Below are 13,497 nucleotides of genomic sequence, written 5' to 3'. Positions count from 1 at the left end.
TTGAGTTCGTGATTCCCCGCGCGCGCTCATCGAACTTTTCTCCGTTTCTTTCCGAGATAAACATCGAAAACTCTCATCGGGTGGTTCGAGGACCCGGAGTCGATGTCACCGTGCGCTTTTTTTTCTCGCGTTCCTGAGGTGAGAGCCGAGCGAGCGGAACCTTGACACATCGCGTCCGCGTTCTAGAAATAAACGCGTTCAAGGGAGCAAGCCAAGAAACGTGTCTTCTATGTATTTTGACGCCCTCGTAAATTTTTCACGAGGCAGAAAGTTCATCCGACCATCGCGCGCCAATCGGCTTCGACCACGAGAGTGCCAGCTATAGCACTTGTCTCGATGGAAAAGCGTTTCCGAGTCTTCGGTGGACTGCGAACGCAACGTTTGGTCAGCCTCGCGTTTCATCGGCGTCGAGAATAACTGTTCGCGATGTTAGCAGCGCGGAAAAAGTGTTCGTTAAAAATACGAGCAGTTATATGTATAGGGCGGCCGGGGCAGACGTTGGACGTAGTGGTAGGTCGTGACTCCTCGTGTCACCCTCGAACTCGATCCGCCGCCGAGACTCACCCTCGTCGACCCTCTTTTAATATTCAGTCCTCCGTTCGGCCGTGCATGGTCGACTAGCAGCGATCCCCGGTGTATGTAATTACCGGTTGATCGATAATCGTCGATGACGGTCTCGCTGGTTGCTCGTCGGAACAGTTCTAGCCTGGAAGCGGTCGCGTCGATTTCAGGAAACGAAACGAAACGGTATCAACCATCGTGCTTTCAAGCTCGTCCTTCGATTTTTCCTGCTCTCTTCGTACTCCACGAAGTTTTGGAAACTTCGAATATCGGTCCCCGACGATTTACAGATGGAGTGAAACGTCTCGTCGTTCGTGTTTCCGATCGCTTGTTGCCGTCGAAGGCGTCGACTATGCGGGCGTCGATCTTAACCGAACCGTTTTGTCAGGATCTCGTGCCTGATCCTTGCATTGCTCGTCGTTGTCTAGGAAAGAGTATCGAAGGAGAGAAATCGACGGTTCTCGTGCCATCGCAGAGGAACTCGTCGCGATAATCTATTTTGGATACGTCTGTACATTTCTGGAAGAAAAGATGGATAAATACGAAATGATGGAGGTCGTGGGAGAGGGGAGCTACGGAGTGGTGATGAAGTGCAGACACCGAGAAACTGGTCAGTTCGTGGCTATTAAAAGGTTTCTGGAAACCGAGGAGGACCTCCAGGTGCGGAAAATGGCGTTCCGCGAGATCAGGATGTTGAAGGTACGTCGAGGATTTACGTTAACGGAACTCCAGCTGTCACGGGATCGTCTTTGCAGAAGCTACGTCACGAGAATTTGGTGAACATGATCGAAGTGTTTCGTCGAAGGAAACGATTTTATCTCGTCTTCGAGTATCTGGACCATACTTTGCTGGACGAATTAGAGCGCCTCGGAGGTGGCCTGGGATGGGAAGTATCAAAGAGACACATCTATCAAGTACTTCGGGGTTTAAACTTCTGTCACACCAATAACGTGAGTACGATAGCTCTTTGGAAAGACTCGTTAGAATAGGAACGTTAGAGATGGTGTCAATAAGCCAGTCAAACTCTTCTATTGGGTCGCATATTTACTTACACTAATACTTGTATTAAAGTAGGACATCTTTGGCTTCTTATAACTAATATAATTACTATAAAGATCTTATCACATGATTCTTTTGAGATCAATTTATTTTCTATTTGTTTATTACAGCATAACGGTTACAACAAACGTTATTAAATAAGCAGAAAAACATTTTTTTAGTGTACATAATAAAGTAGAGCAAAGGGTACTTAATCTGACATATTAAATATAATATTTTGGTTGCAATCGTGTAAACTTACGATAAATATGGTTCTAATAAATTTTCAGAATTAGGTATAGATAGTTTAACTATTTGTATTTAAAATCAAACTCCAATATTTAAAATAAGCAGTTCTATCATGCGGGTTTGCCTCGATATAGTTTATTATCGTTGTTTTCATGTACCAAAATGGTCATTCTGCTTTACTACTATTAAGTTAGAATCAATAATTAATAAATCAAAATAAATGTGTCATTTTGAACGAATATAACAGACGTGTTCTAATACTTATACTTACGACCCTCCGTAAGTTTAAACTAATAATTGTTTAATATATGTCAATGTAATTATTTGAAAATTTCAGTAATCATCCATTAGCTCATTATTTTTTAAATGTTTTAAAGGAAAGTTAATTTCCATTTACCAATTTGTACAATTCCATTGTTACATTGTTTCCATTTGTACAATTTGACAGTCCACTTAAGGGTTAAAATACATATGTAGTTTTTGTTGGAAATTGCATGATTCTCGTATGGTAAATCAACTTAAAAATAGTGAAGACTGATTTGTTAAAAACGTTATGCCTCATAACTAAACTGCGGATATATGCATTTATGAGAATTTTAATTCTCAAAAAACTATGTAATGCACTTAATATAAAAAATAGAAGAAAATATAAGAAATACTTAAAGTATTTAAAAATAGGAATTATTATATCTAGGGGTTGAGACAACCGTCTACTAAGTTCCCATTTCACTGATTTTATTAATAAAAATATAAATTCCATAAAAATCTGCAGTCTACTTATAACACATTCACCAGCAATCATATCTATTCTTTTGAATCCTATTTTTAATTACTTTAGCATCAGGACCTTGTGTATTTCTTCTTCCTTATTTTTTAACAATACCAAAGTACATACGTAGCTTTTTTTTACAAATTGTATGATTTTCGTATGGTAGCTTGAGTTTAAAATAGGAAGCCTGATTTGTTAACACGTTCCTAGCCAAACCGTTTTTGCCGGACAGAGTCATTGAAAAAAGGGAGGTTTCGAACTTTGAATTACGATAGTTTTAATCGCGAAAGAAGATTATTGTAAGACTCTTCTTTACCAAGTTAAAATAGTCTGCATATTGACAACGTTTCAGTCTTAATATTGAAAAAGTATAAATATTAATAAGGTAGACGTAGCCCAATAATGACATTCGAAGTTTGTCACATGATTTCCATTTCAACATTTTAGATGTTGTTTAGCTAAACAATCGTCTCAGTTCGGTTCATATTATTTAACATCACGTTTTCTAACAAAATGCAATAAAGATCGAAACTTAAAAGATACATAAAATGTTAACATAAATAATATTTTTATTCCATATTTCGCATATATACGCATTATGAAAATGGTAGAGACCTCGTGGAGATCCTAATTGAGTTCATAAACGCTGTTTTATAGGAACAATGCAAACAATACAGTGTCAATACCAAAATTACCAATACCTTGAAATTTTTCAATTTGTCTTTTATACACCCTTGTAATTACGAATTAAAAATAAAGAAAATCGAAGTTTTTAAGTATAAACATAACGTGCATTAAACGAGATACAATAACATTTTGGTACGTAACAATATAATATAAATTAGTTGTCAGGCTTAACCTTTAATCTACATATATCGTATTTTGATGCCCCAGCGACTAAATTTAATTTATTTATAATTAATATTATGTTCTATTATTTTGCGTAACCTAAAATAAAAATAATTCTACAAGGAAGTCGTCGTTCTTTATTTTTTCATAATTATGTTTCGAAAATACACGATACAAATTAAGGGTTAAGCAATTTAAAAAAAATTTACATATCCTTTCCCTTATGGAAAATTACACTTAAATATAATCGTGTTTTCTTTATTATTTATTTACTATATTTAATCCTAGCTTAGTAAGTTTAAGATGAGTTCCAATTTACATGTTTACTTTTTCTATTTAGTGAGCTACAATTACCCATGGTTTCTTAACTCTATCCAGTAAAATTGTGTTCTCTTCATTAATTTCTTTACTTTCTTTTTCCTTGATGCGATGCACTATTTGCTTCCACACGAAGCCTGCTCTGATCCTGTGAGATATACATACAGGGTGTTCGGCCACCCCTGGGAAAAATTTTAATGGGGGATTCCAGAGGCCAAAATAAGACAAAAATCAATAATACCAATTTGTTGATTGAGGCTTCGTTAAAAAGTTATTAACGTTTAAAGTTCCGCCTGTAGAACGGCAATCTGCGAACAGATGCGTGCATGCGATAGTAGTTCTCACTCAGCATGAGAAACTCTACTTACTGACTCATCGACAGCGTTACAGTTTTTTGAGTGAGAACCACTATCGCGTGTATGCAGCTGTACACAGATTGCCGTTCTACAGGCGGAATTTTAAACGTTAATAACTTTTTAACGAAGTCTCAATCAACAAATTGGTATTATTAATTTTCGTCTTATTTTTATTTCCAGAATCTCCAATTAAAATTTTTCCCAGGAGTGGACGAACACCCTGTATATCACTGAAAAATATATCATGCATACAACTAGCTCAGCCTTTGAAACGTCTGCTAGGGATTTGCTAGGAATTTTAGGAATTCAAATACACTACGATATTTGTAGTTGGTTCGTTCTAAATTAAATTACGGTTTTCAAATTTCGTCTTCTTATTTTACTTGCCACAATTATACACTGGGAAACGTTCGACGTACATAGGTTCCGACAGTAAGCTGTCCGTTATATGGGAATTCCTATGGCATTATTCAACCATAATTATACGGAGAGGCAAGTAAGACTACACTTATAGCTATTTAACGTTCACCGTATGAAATTTGATTTAATTTTTTGTACATAAGATGCTAAATGACGTAATGTGGTGGTACATAAACCAACTTTTAAAAATTACAATGTTCTTTTTCAACAAGAGGCTCACAATATTGCCTACAGCATGTATAATTGTATAAATTGCTCGATAATTTATTTTCACCGTATATCATCTTTTAACTTTGTATTAACTTAGTAACTATCCGTCTTTAAAGTTTCTTTTTCTTTCAAATGTATGCAAAGGGGAATCAACCCGTCAGATAAAGAATTATTATTATAAATACCCATTATTCGCATCTTCAAAAGATCGCCGTTTGCGTCTCGGTCATTCTAAAGTTTCCAATTGATAAGGGAAGAAACAGACAGGTATAAATGTCGACGATAACTATGAAACACGTTCGTATAGTATAATAGTCTGATGATGACAAAAAATTGTACTGTTTATCGCTATTTATGAATGCAGTACGTAATAGAATCAAATTTTTAAAGATTATTCGGAAAATGGCAATTTTGATAAACGAGTAGAAATAGAAATGTTGGGGAAAAAATAATTTAATCCGGTAGGAAATTCTTCCTATGCGAAATTATATTAAATTATATCATTCCAATTTTGTGTGCATAATTATGTGCGTGTTATGTAACGAATATTGTTTTTATATTTCATTCGATTAATATTTATATAACAACAAAATGTTGCTATACAAGATCTTAAAATAATTTAATAATTTGTGCGACGAAAATTGTTAAATTATTTTAAGATCTTGTATAGCAACTTTTCTAGTACGAATGCTCGTTTTGTCCTATCGGAAAATTATATATAAAAATTTAAAAAAAAACAATAAAGATTGTGACGTAAGATGAGATTCGATATGTATACATTTTTCTTATTTAAAATAATAATTGTTTATTTATAAAATGACGTGAAATGTTACATAATTTATATACAAAAAATAGTCATAATTTGTTCTGTCAATTATGGTCCCATCACAATTGTGCAGATTCAGAAATACATATACATACATAATATACGATTGCTATATTTTACACTTGTGTGTTATTAAAAGTTTTCTATAAACCCTTTAACACAATTTCAGAACTTATTTCTCAGAAGAGTAGTGCTGTTTCATTTTACTATTTCATTTTCTAGATCTCCAATTTTACATCAATTTAGAAAAAGCGAAAAATTTTGTAAGGTCCACAATATTTATACCCATCCAGCTTATTTCACATGAAATTCTCTAAATTTATTCATCAAAATTTTTGACTATTCTGAGAGTCTCTAAGTTCAAAAATGAAAAGGGTATCTCACATTTCTATCACTTCTTTTAGTAGTCACATAGTAGCAGTAGAAAAAATAGAAGTAGAAGCAATAGGAAAGAAAAGTACAGTTTCTATTAATAATTTGAATCTCCGTGGTCAATTCCACGGATTCCAGGATCGAATCAATGCACGTGGTGGCATTCGGTCAGCGGATCCCCGATGAATGACCGCATTGTGGCAAACGATCTCGTTTCTGCCACGTTTGAACGCATCCAGCTGATAGCGTTCATTTGATTAACAGTCCTACAAATTATTACCACAAAACGTTCATCAATTACTTAGAAACTCTGTTTCGTGCAATCTGCGGCTTTCAAAGCCATCCTAGCGTGGATTGCGTGACCGACGTACAGAAATAATAATTGCAACGGGTATAATGATTATCGATCTCTTGTCGGAGGACGAAAATAACATCAGAGATATTTGTGAAATTTATTGCGAGACGGAGTCGTACTAATTACCTTTGATTTTGTAAGAAAACGCAAGGTTAAAGTCAGACTGTCGCGTTTATCGAGGGTAATCGCTGTAATGCCCAGTGGTGTTTAATAAATTAAAAGTTCCATGAATATTGAAGCAGTTGAAATTAAAGGAAATTCTTAACAGTAAGCTTTACGATTTATTTTCAAACAAACTACATATTTAATTAGTCGTAGCATTGTTATGAATAAAATGAATGTAGTTCGATTTTGAATAAGTTTCCCAATATATTTTTAAATGTGGTATCTAAATAAAAATCTACAGCAATTTTTTATTTTATTTCTATATTTGTACTGCATAGAATGTGTAGTATACAGGGTGTTCGGCCACCCCTGGGAAAAATTTTAATGGGAGATTCTAGAGGCCAAAATAAGACGAAAATCAAAAATACTAATTTGTTGATTGAGGCTTCATTAAAAAGTTATTAACAAAATTAAATTAAAAAATTTCAAACAATTTATGGAAAAATTACTTTCGGTTGTGGGAGTAAATTACAATCATTTCTTATCATTACACATATCCCCGAAATCCTAACCATTTTCGAGAAAAAAATTCGAATAGGTGCTGAAATTTTGCGGCGAAATTAAAAGATTTCAAATTGTCCTAAAAAAATTATTTTTGGCTGCAGGGATCAAATACAATCATTTTTGGTGAATACACATACCCCTGAAATCCTAGCCATTTTTGAGAAAAAAATTCATTACCGAAAATATCATTTATGGCCAGAAAAGTCACCCGCAAAATTTCATGCGAATCTTTAAAATGTCATAACTTCTGAACGAATTGAACGATTTTAAAGTTTCAAACGGCAGACAACGCGTATTTTGGTGGAGAATATGTAGAAATTCTAAAAATATTCGAAAAGTTGTTCCTTAACCCCGTAAAATGAGAAAAACACCATAAAACTGGTCCAATATTCAAACGGCCATAACTTCTATAATAGTGAATATATTTCAATGAAATTTTTGTCTAAAGTAGAGCTCATGGGTACCTACAAAAAAGTATTATACAACTTTTCTATAGAAAAACGAATTTTTAAGGAAAATCGACAAGTGTAGATGCCTAAATTCTACAAAAAAAAAATTTCACATCGTCTTGTAAAAATTATTTTCGGTTGCTGGGGTCAATTATAATTATTTTTGGTGAATACATATACCCCCGAAATTCTATCCACTTTCGAGAAAAAAATTTTAGGTGTGAAATTTTTCGGCGAAGAAAAAAATTTCAAATCGTTCTGAAAAAATTATTTTCGGTTGCAGGGGTCAATTAGAATAATTTTTGATGAATAGACATACCTCCAAAATTCTGCACATTTTCTAGAAAAAAATTCAACTTTAAACGTTAATAACTTCTTACCGAAGCCTGGATAAACAGATTGCTATTCTTGACTTTTGTCTTATTTTGGCCTCTAGAATCTCCTATTACAAGTTTTCCCAGGAGTGGCCGAACACCCTGTATAGTGAAATACAAGATTTATATTTAGACATTAGATTCAACGTCATTTAGTTGTTTGGTAGTATTGTTTGCATATTATTTCTTAAAAGAGCGTAATCTATCGAGGTAAGAAACCTTTATATCGTATAAAGTAAAAATTAGTGTAATTTACGACGCAGAATAATCTCCATTGGAGGCTGAAACTGCGTTAAAATAAAAATGAGAAAGACTTAAAATATTTTGTCATTTGTATTCAAGGGGTTAAAGATCGAACATGGCTGGCGGAATTTCGTTTCTAGTTTTCAAAGTCCAAATATATTTAAAAAAAATCTTAGAAGATCGATAAATATATTTCATTTCAATTTCAAACGATCGTTCGCAGATCATGCACCGTGATATAAAACCAGAGAACATTCTTGTGTCGCCCAACGGAGTGATAAAACTCTGCGATTTTGGGTTCGCTCGACTCGTCAGCGGGCCAAACGAATCTTGCACCGATTACGTGGCGACCAGGTGGTATCGATCACCGGAACTGTTGATCGGTGATCCACGATACGGTAAACCAGTGGACATCTGGGCAACAGGCTGCATGTACGCAGAGATGGTGACCGGAACTCCTCTGTTTCCTGGCGACAGCGACGTCGATCAGCTTTACCGAATCACCAAAGTTCTTGGTAAGTAATCTACTTATTTTTTAAAAATCTAGTATCATACAATCGGTGTAGATTATGCACAATTCTAGTTTGGTTTTGATTTAAACTTAAAATTTATAAAAATCAATCTCAGAATTTTGGTCTATGATGTTTTATTTATACTCCAAAAAATGGCAGAAATAGCTATGCATTGCTTTCATTCGTATCGACATACACTCCTGTTCATAAGTCACTAGACACTTAATCAATGTGAAATGAAAACGAATTAACACTGCGACCTCTGTGTATATTATAAAATGAGATTTATTTATTCATTTCGTTGTAAAGGAAACGTAACTCGTATCGTATGCCATGTACGTTTTTTAGTATTCTTTTTATTAATATCATTTATTTCCAACATTTCCGTAATATTTTTCAAGAGTCCATCTTTGATTTTAAACATGTTGATTTTCGAAATTTACTTCCTTGTACAATTTTACTTACGCACGTTTAATTTCATTTTATACTAGCATCATAATATTTACAGTAAAGTAGTAACTTAAATAAAATGACTAAATATAATAAAGTAAGATAATAAGGTAGTTTTAGAAAAAATTGTATCTGTACCTGAATTTTCATTTTCCAAGACGTAGTGCACCTGTGTGAAATAGGTGTTTTAATTTCCTTACAATAAAAATAAATTGAAGTTTAAAAATAACCTGGTTTGTGCTCTTTTAAGTACTATTTCCTGTTGCTTTGAACCCCTAATCGCGAGCAACATGGCAATAAAACCTGTATAATAAAGTATTCCAAATATTTATTTGTGTATAACACGATTTTATCGTTAAATGGATGAAATATGTAAAAGTGCACCTTCTTGGATAGACAATTTTTTAGAAAGGATTGACATTCTAACATTAGACACAAAGGAGGAATGGGTTAAAAAGGGGCTGAGAACTACTGATATACAGCGTCTTCTATCTAAGCTAAAATTATCGAATTGTTTTTTACCACGATTAGAATTATAGCTGTGCCCTCTATTAGCTATAACTTCTCATTTAAGAAATCGTTTGTTGTATTTAAAATAGAAATCTAATCGTCTCGAGGATGTCCTGTTTTGACTAAATTGTATTTCAATTAAGCACGCAATGAAATGTTCACGAATACCGCCAGGAACAAAGGTGACATTACAGATCGATTCGCGTAATTTCCCTAGCAAAGTTTCGTCATTTATTATTCAGTAACGGAGTAGTGGAAGTACAACGAGTGCTTATGCTATTGCGATCAGGGACGCAAAAATAACAGTTACCTTAAAAATTTGTATGAAAAAAAAATGATTAAGAAACAGTTATCTTTTGCTTAAGTTAAAAAATAACAATCGTAAAATTGAAAAAGTAATATTAATTTCTAATACGTCTAGTTATATGGTAATCATTGTTTTTGACACGAACATTTTTTCAGTCGCTTATAATTGTTACTGATAACAAAATTTTGTATTTTATGTTACGATTTATGTCTTATTATTGTAAAATAATACAACTTTTGGTTCAAATTACTAATAACAAATATTAATAATGTGAAATGAATCATAATAAGGAAAAGTAGAATAAAATACAATAGCATTAGTATAATTGTTATAAGCAAGCGAAATAAATGGTCTTCGTCGATAATGATTATCGCCAAATGTAAACCAAATTTCAGTTAATTATAATTGTTATTTGTAAATAGTAGATACAAGAGATCGTGAGATCGAAAGTTTGTGAGAATTTATACTACAAAATTTCAAACAATTACATTTTTCTTACGATGTAATTTCATTCGATAAAAAAAGTAATCATTATTTAATTCTAAAACTAGCTACAAGTTCTTAAGTATCAGAAATATATAAGTTTTGCGATTTTGTTGAGTTTCTTCTTCTTGAATATACTTTGTCATTGTCATTGTTTTTGAAATGCTTATTTGTTAAAAAGTTTGTCATAGACAAAAACAGGTGTTAGTTGCAAAAACAAAAAAATAAAGATTTTTTTAGAAGGCCATAGAAAGGTAAAATTTACCATTCGAGACTTTTATCCTCTTTTATCCGTCGGAAGTTTATTCACATAATTCTTCATTCCTTATGACGAATGGTTTTAAAATGACTTGTCGTCAAAAAAATGCAACATCGAAATGTGGCACGCTTATGGCCGCACGATAGCGCTTGTGGCGCGGGGAATTCCCGTGCTTGTGTATTACTATCGAAACAGTTTTATAAAACATCTCTTCTTCGCTACCTTTGTAATTTCGCTGTATGGTTTATTAGACCTGAATAAATTATATTTTATATTACTATCGGACCACACGAAATAAAATTTAAAACAATGGGAAATTAATTGAAAAAAAACTAGACAGCCTGAACTGATTCGTTCATTCCATTCATATCAATATTGGCACACTGTTTTTCATAAATGATAGTAAAAGGTTGCTTCAAACCTGATAGAATACCGAACCTTTTCCGGTACTTAATAAAAAAATCATTTTAGTAAAAAAAAAGAAAAATTATTTATAATATTTATAAAATTATTTATTTTAGTTATAATTTACTAGATTATAGATTGAGATATACTAATTAAAATAGAGTTACACATAGGATTGAAGTAAAATTACTAAAATTCCCAAACTGTAAGTCAATTGTGGTACCCTTTCTCATTGTCCTATTGACTTCCCCTTTTCCAGGAATTATTTTTCTATCAAGTTGAACAAATCTAGAGGGACGCATATAAAAATTTCGATAATCAAACATAATGTCCATCACAATGGGCAATTATAGCTCACTAGATAGAAAAAGTAAACATGTAAACCGGACGTCATCCTAAGCGTACTAGGCAACGATTAAATAAATAAATAAAAATAATATTTTGGTTATAACTGTAACGTTTAAAAATCTGTGAACCTATAGAGACATTTATCAACTTTCAGGAGGACTGTGCACCAAGCATCAGGCAATAATGGGTTGGAACGGACAAGGCAGAATGTTGCGACACACGAGCGCTGACGAGCTCATAGGGCCTCCTCAGTCCGGTGTCACTTCGATTCGTAAATTGTTCCCCACCTGGGACAGCATAGTGATAGATTTCTTGGCCCAATGTCTTCGAATGGATCCTGACGTACGGCCCAAATGCTCCATGCTGTTGCAACATTCGCTGTTCACGCAAAACGGCTTCGCGGACAAGTTTCTCCGCGAGTTGCAGATCTGCGTCGCCAAGGAATCCGCCATGAACCCTTTGATATTCAAAAGGTCCGAGGAAAGACGATTGAGCATCTTGTCCGTCGAGTCTCCGACAAGGGTTTGTCGCAAAAGCACTGGCAGGTGACTGACTTTCTAAAAGACAATTTCGTGTTCGTTGTTTTATTTTGATGTACAGCAATGATTCTTAAAATGAGCCCCAGATGTGATTCGTAAATTGAATATTTTTATCCTTCTCAACTTGAGGGATTCCCATTGGAGTAAACTGGCATTTCAAAACCATAGTTTATTAGCTCTAGAAACATATTCTTAAAAATATGCTATTTACCACGTTAAATTATTTAATAATTTAATAATATAATGGTAGCTAATGAATGTGTATTATCAGATGCATTAAATTCTGTCCGAATTAAAATAAATAATTACCATAAAGTTGTTCCAATGTTATATAATTTATACACTTTTACTAATACATATTTATGGATTTTCTGGGAAAGAAATATTGTTTTAATCCTTTCGAGAAGGAATGTACGAACGATGGTACAGTTCATTGCGTAAATGTCCAAATAGCTTATTTAAATTGCTGTGTATAAACATCTGCTGGCGTCGAAATTCGCTTCCATTGTAGGAAAAATGAACATCTCAAGGTTAAAGCGACGTTCATTTTAAGAATCATTACTGTTCACTCGATGACATTATACGTGAAATACCATATCGTTTAAACGACCACCACACTGCATATAGTGGAGTGAATTTGCGATGATCCTGATAAATAAATCAAGCTGTACCATACCAATAACACGAATGATGTTTGCTTTGAAATCGTCAATAATTTGTGGTTTGTTGGAACAAACGAGAGACTTAAAAATTCAGATTTAAAAAGAAAATGGTATCCATGACCATGTCAGTCGTTGGTAAAAGTACATTCAAGCAGATGGAAATTATTTTGATTAATAAAAATAAACAGTTTAAAATTTTCTTCGTTTCGTATGCACCGATCTGATAATTAGAGCACGATTTGTTTCGTTTCCTTTTCGGTGTACAGAGCTTTAATGGAGAATTGCTTTCAGATGGCAGATGACCGTAGCGAAAGACAGATCGACCAGCGACAAAGTCGTATCGGAACAGATCGAGGACGAAGTGACGACGCATCGACCATCACCGGTGCAGATCACCCGTCCAAGAGAGGTTTGTTATTTCGGGCCCGTTTCCGTCGTGCCAAACACGACCTACATTCGGAGGCTGGAGCACAAAGGGTTGCTTCCAGCTGGGTCAAAGGGTTGCACGTTACCCTTTCTCGCGTCTAAAGACCACGGGAACGCAAGCACTACCGGGAAGAGGAAGAGAATCGATTTTCCAAGCATGGATCGCTAGAGGAAAAACGACACACGTTATAGGCAAGTGTTTTCATTTAATTCGTTAGCATCGTGCGGTTGTACGCGGTGGTTAAAACGGACCCGAAAATAACTGTTTCAAACTGTTATACAGGGTGTTCGGCAACCCGTGGGAAAAATTTTAGTGAGAGATTCTGGAGGTCAAAATAAGACGAAAATCAAGAATACCAATTTGTTGATTGAGGCTATGTTAAAAAGTTATTAACGTTTGAAGTTCCAGACTGACCGGAAAATTTTTCAGCGAAATTAAAAAATTTCAAACCATTCTGAAAAAATTATTTTTGGTTGCGGGGGTCAATTACAATCATTTTTGGTGAATACGCATAGCCCCGAAATCCTACGCACTTTC

General features: G+C 34.1%; 1 protein-coding gene across 1 annotated transcript; it reads left to right on the top strand.

Moving 5' to 3' along the window:
* Positions 1-280: 280 nt before the first annotated feature.
* On the top strand, positions 281-13,210 carry LOC122403100 (cyclin-dependent kinase-like 4). Its single transcript, XM_043406427.1, has 5 exons — positions 281-1,260; positions 1,317-1,511; positions 8,282-8,573; positions 11,487-11,877; positions 12,825-13,210. Exons 1-5 carry the CDS (start codon positions 1,093-1,095, stop codon positions 13,126-13,128), a joined length of 1,350 nt encoding a protein of 449 aa, XP_043262362.1. The 5' UTR covers positions 281-1,092; the 3' UTR covers positions 13,129-13,210.
* Positions 13,211-13,497: the final 287 nt, after the last annotated feature.

Source organism: Colletes gigas, unplaced genomic scaffold, assembly GCF_013123115.1.
Source record: "Colletes gigas isolate AHSC1104 unplaced genomic scaffold, ASM1312311v1 Colletes_gigas_Sc00044, whole genome shotgun sequence".
NCBI classification, from domain to species: Eukaryota; Metazoa; Arthropoda; class Insecta; order Hymenoptera; family Colletidae; genus Colletes; species Colletes gigas.
This window is presented reverse-complemented; position numbering and strand designations above follow the sequence as displayed.

What these genes read in the sequence shown, in the direction of transcription:
- LOC122403100 (XM_043406427.1), top strand. Translation starts at nt 1,093, where the DNA reads ATGGATAAATACGAAATGATGGAGGTCGTGGGAGAGGGGAGCTACGGA. An exon ending in CCGAATCACCAAAGTTCTTG is followed by an intron (nt 8,574 to 11,486) that starts GTAAGTAATCTA and finishes ATCAACTTTCAG; the next exon opens with GAGGACTGTGCACCAAGCAT. An exon ending in TGTCGCAAAAGCACTGGCAG is followed by an intron (nt 11,878 to 12,824) that starts GTGACTGACTTT and finishes AATTGCTTTCAG; the next exon opens with ATGGCAGATGACCGTAGCGA.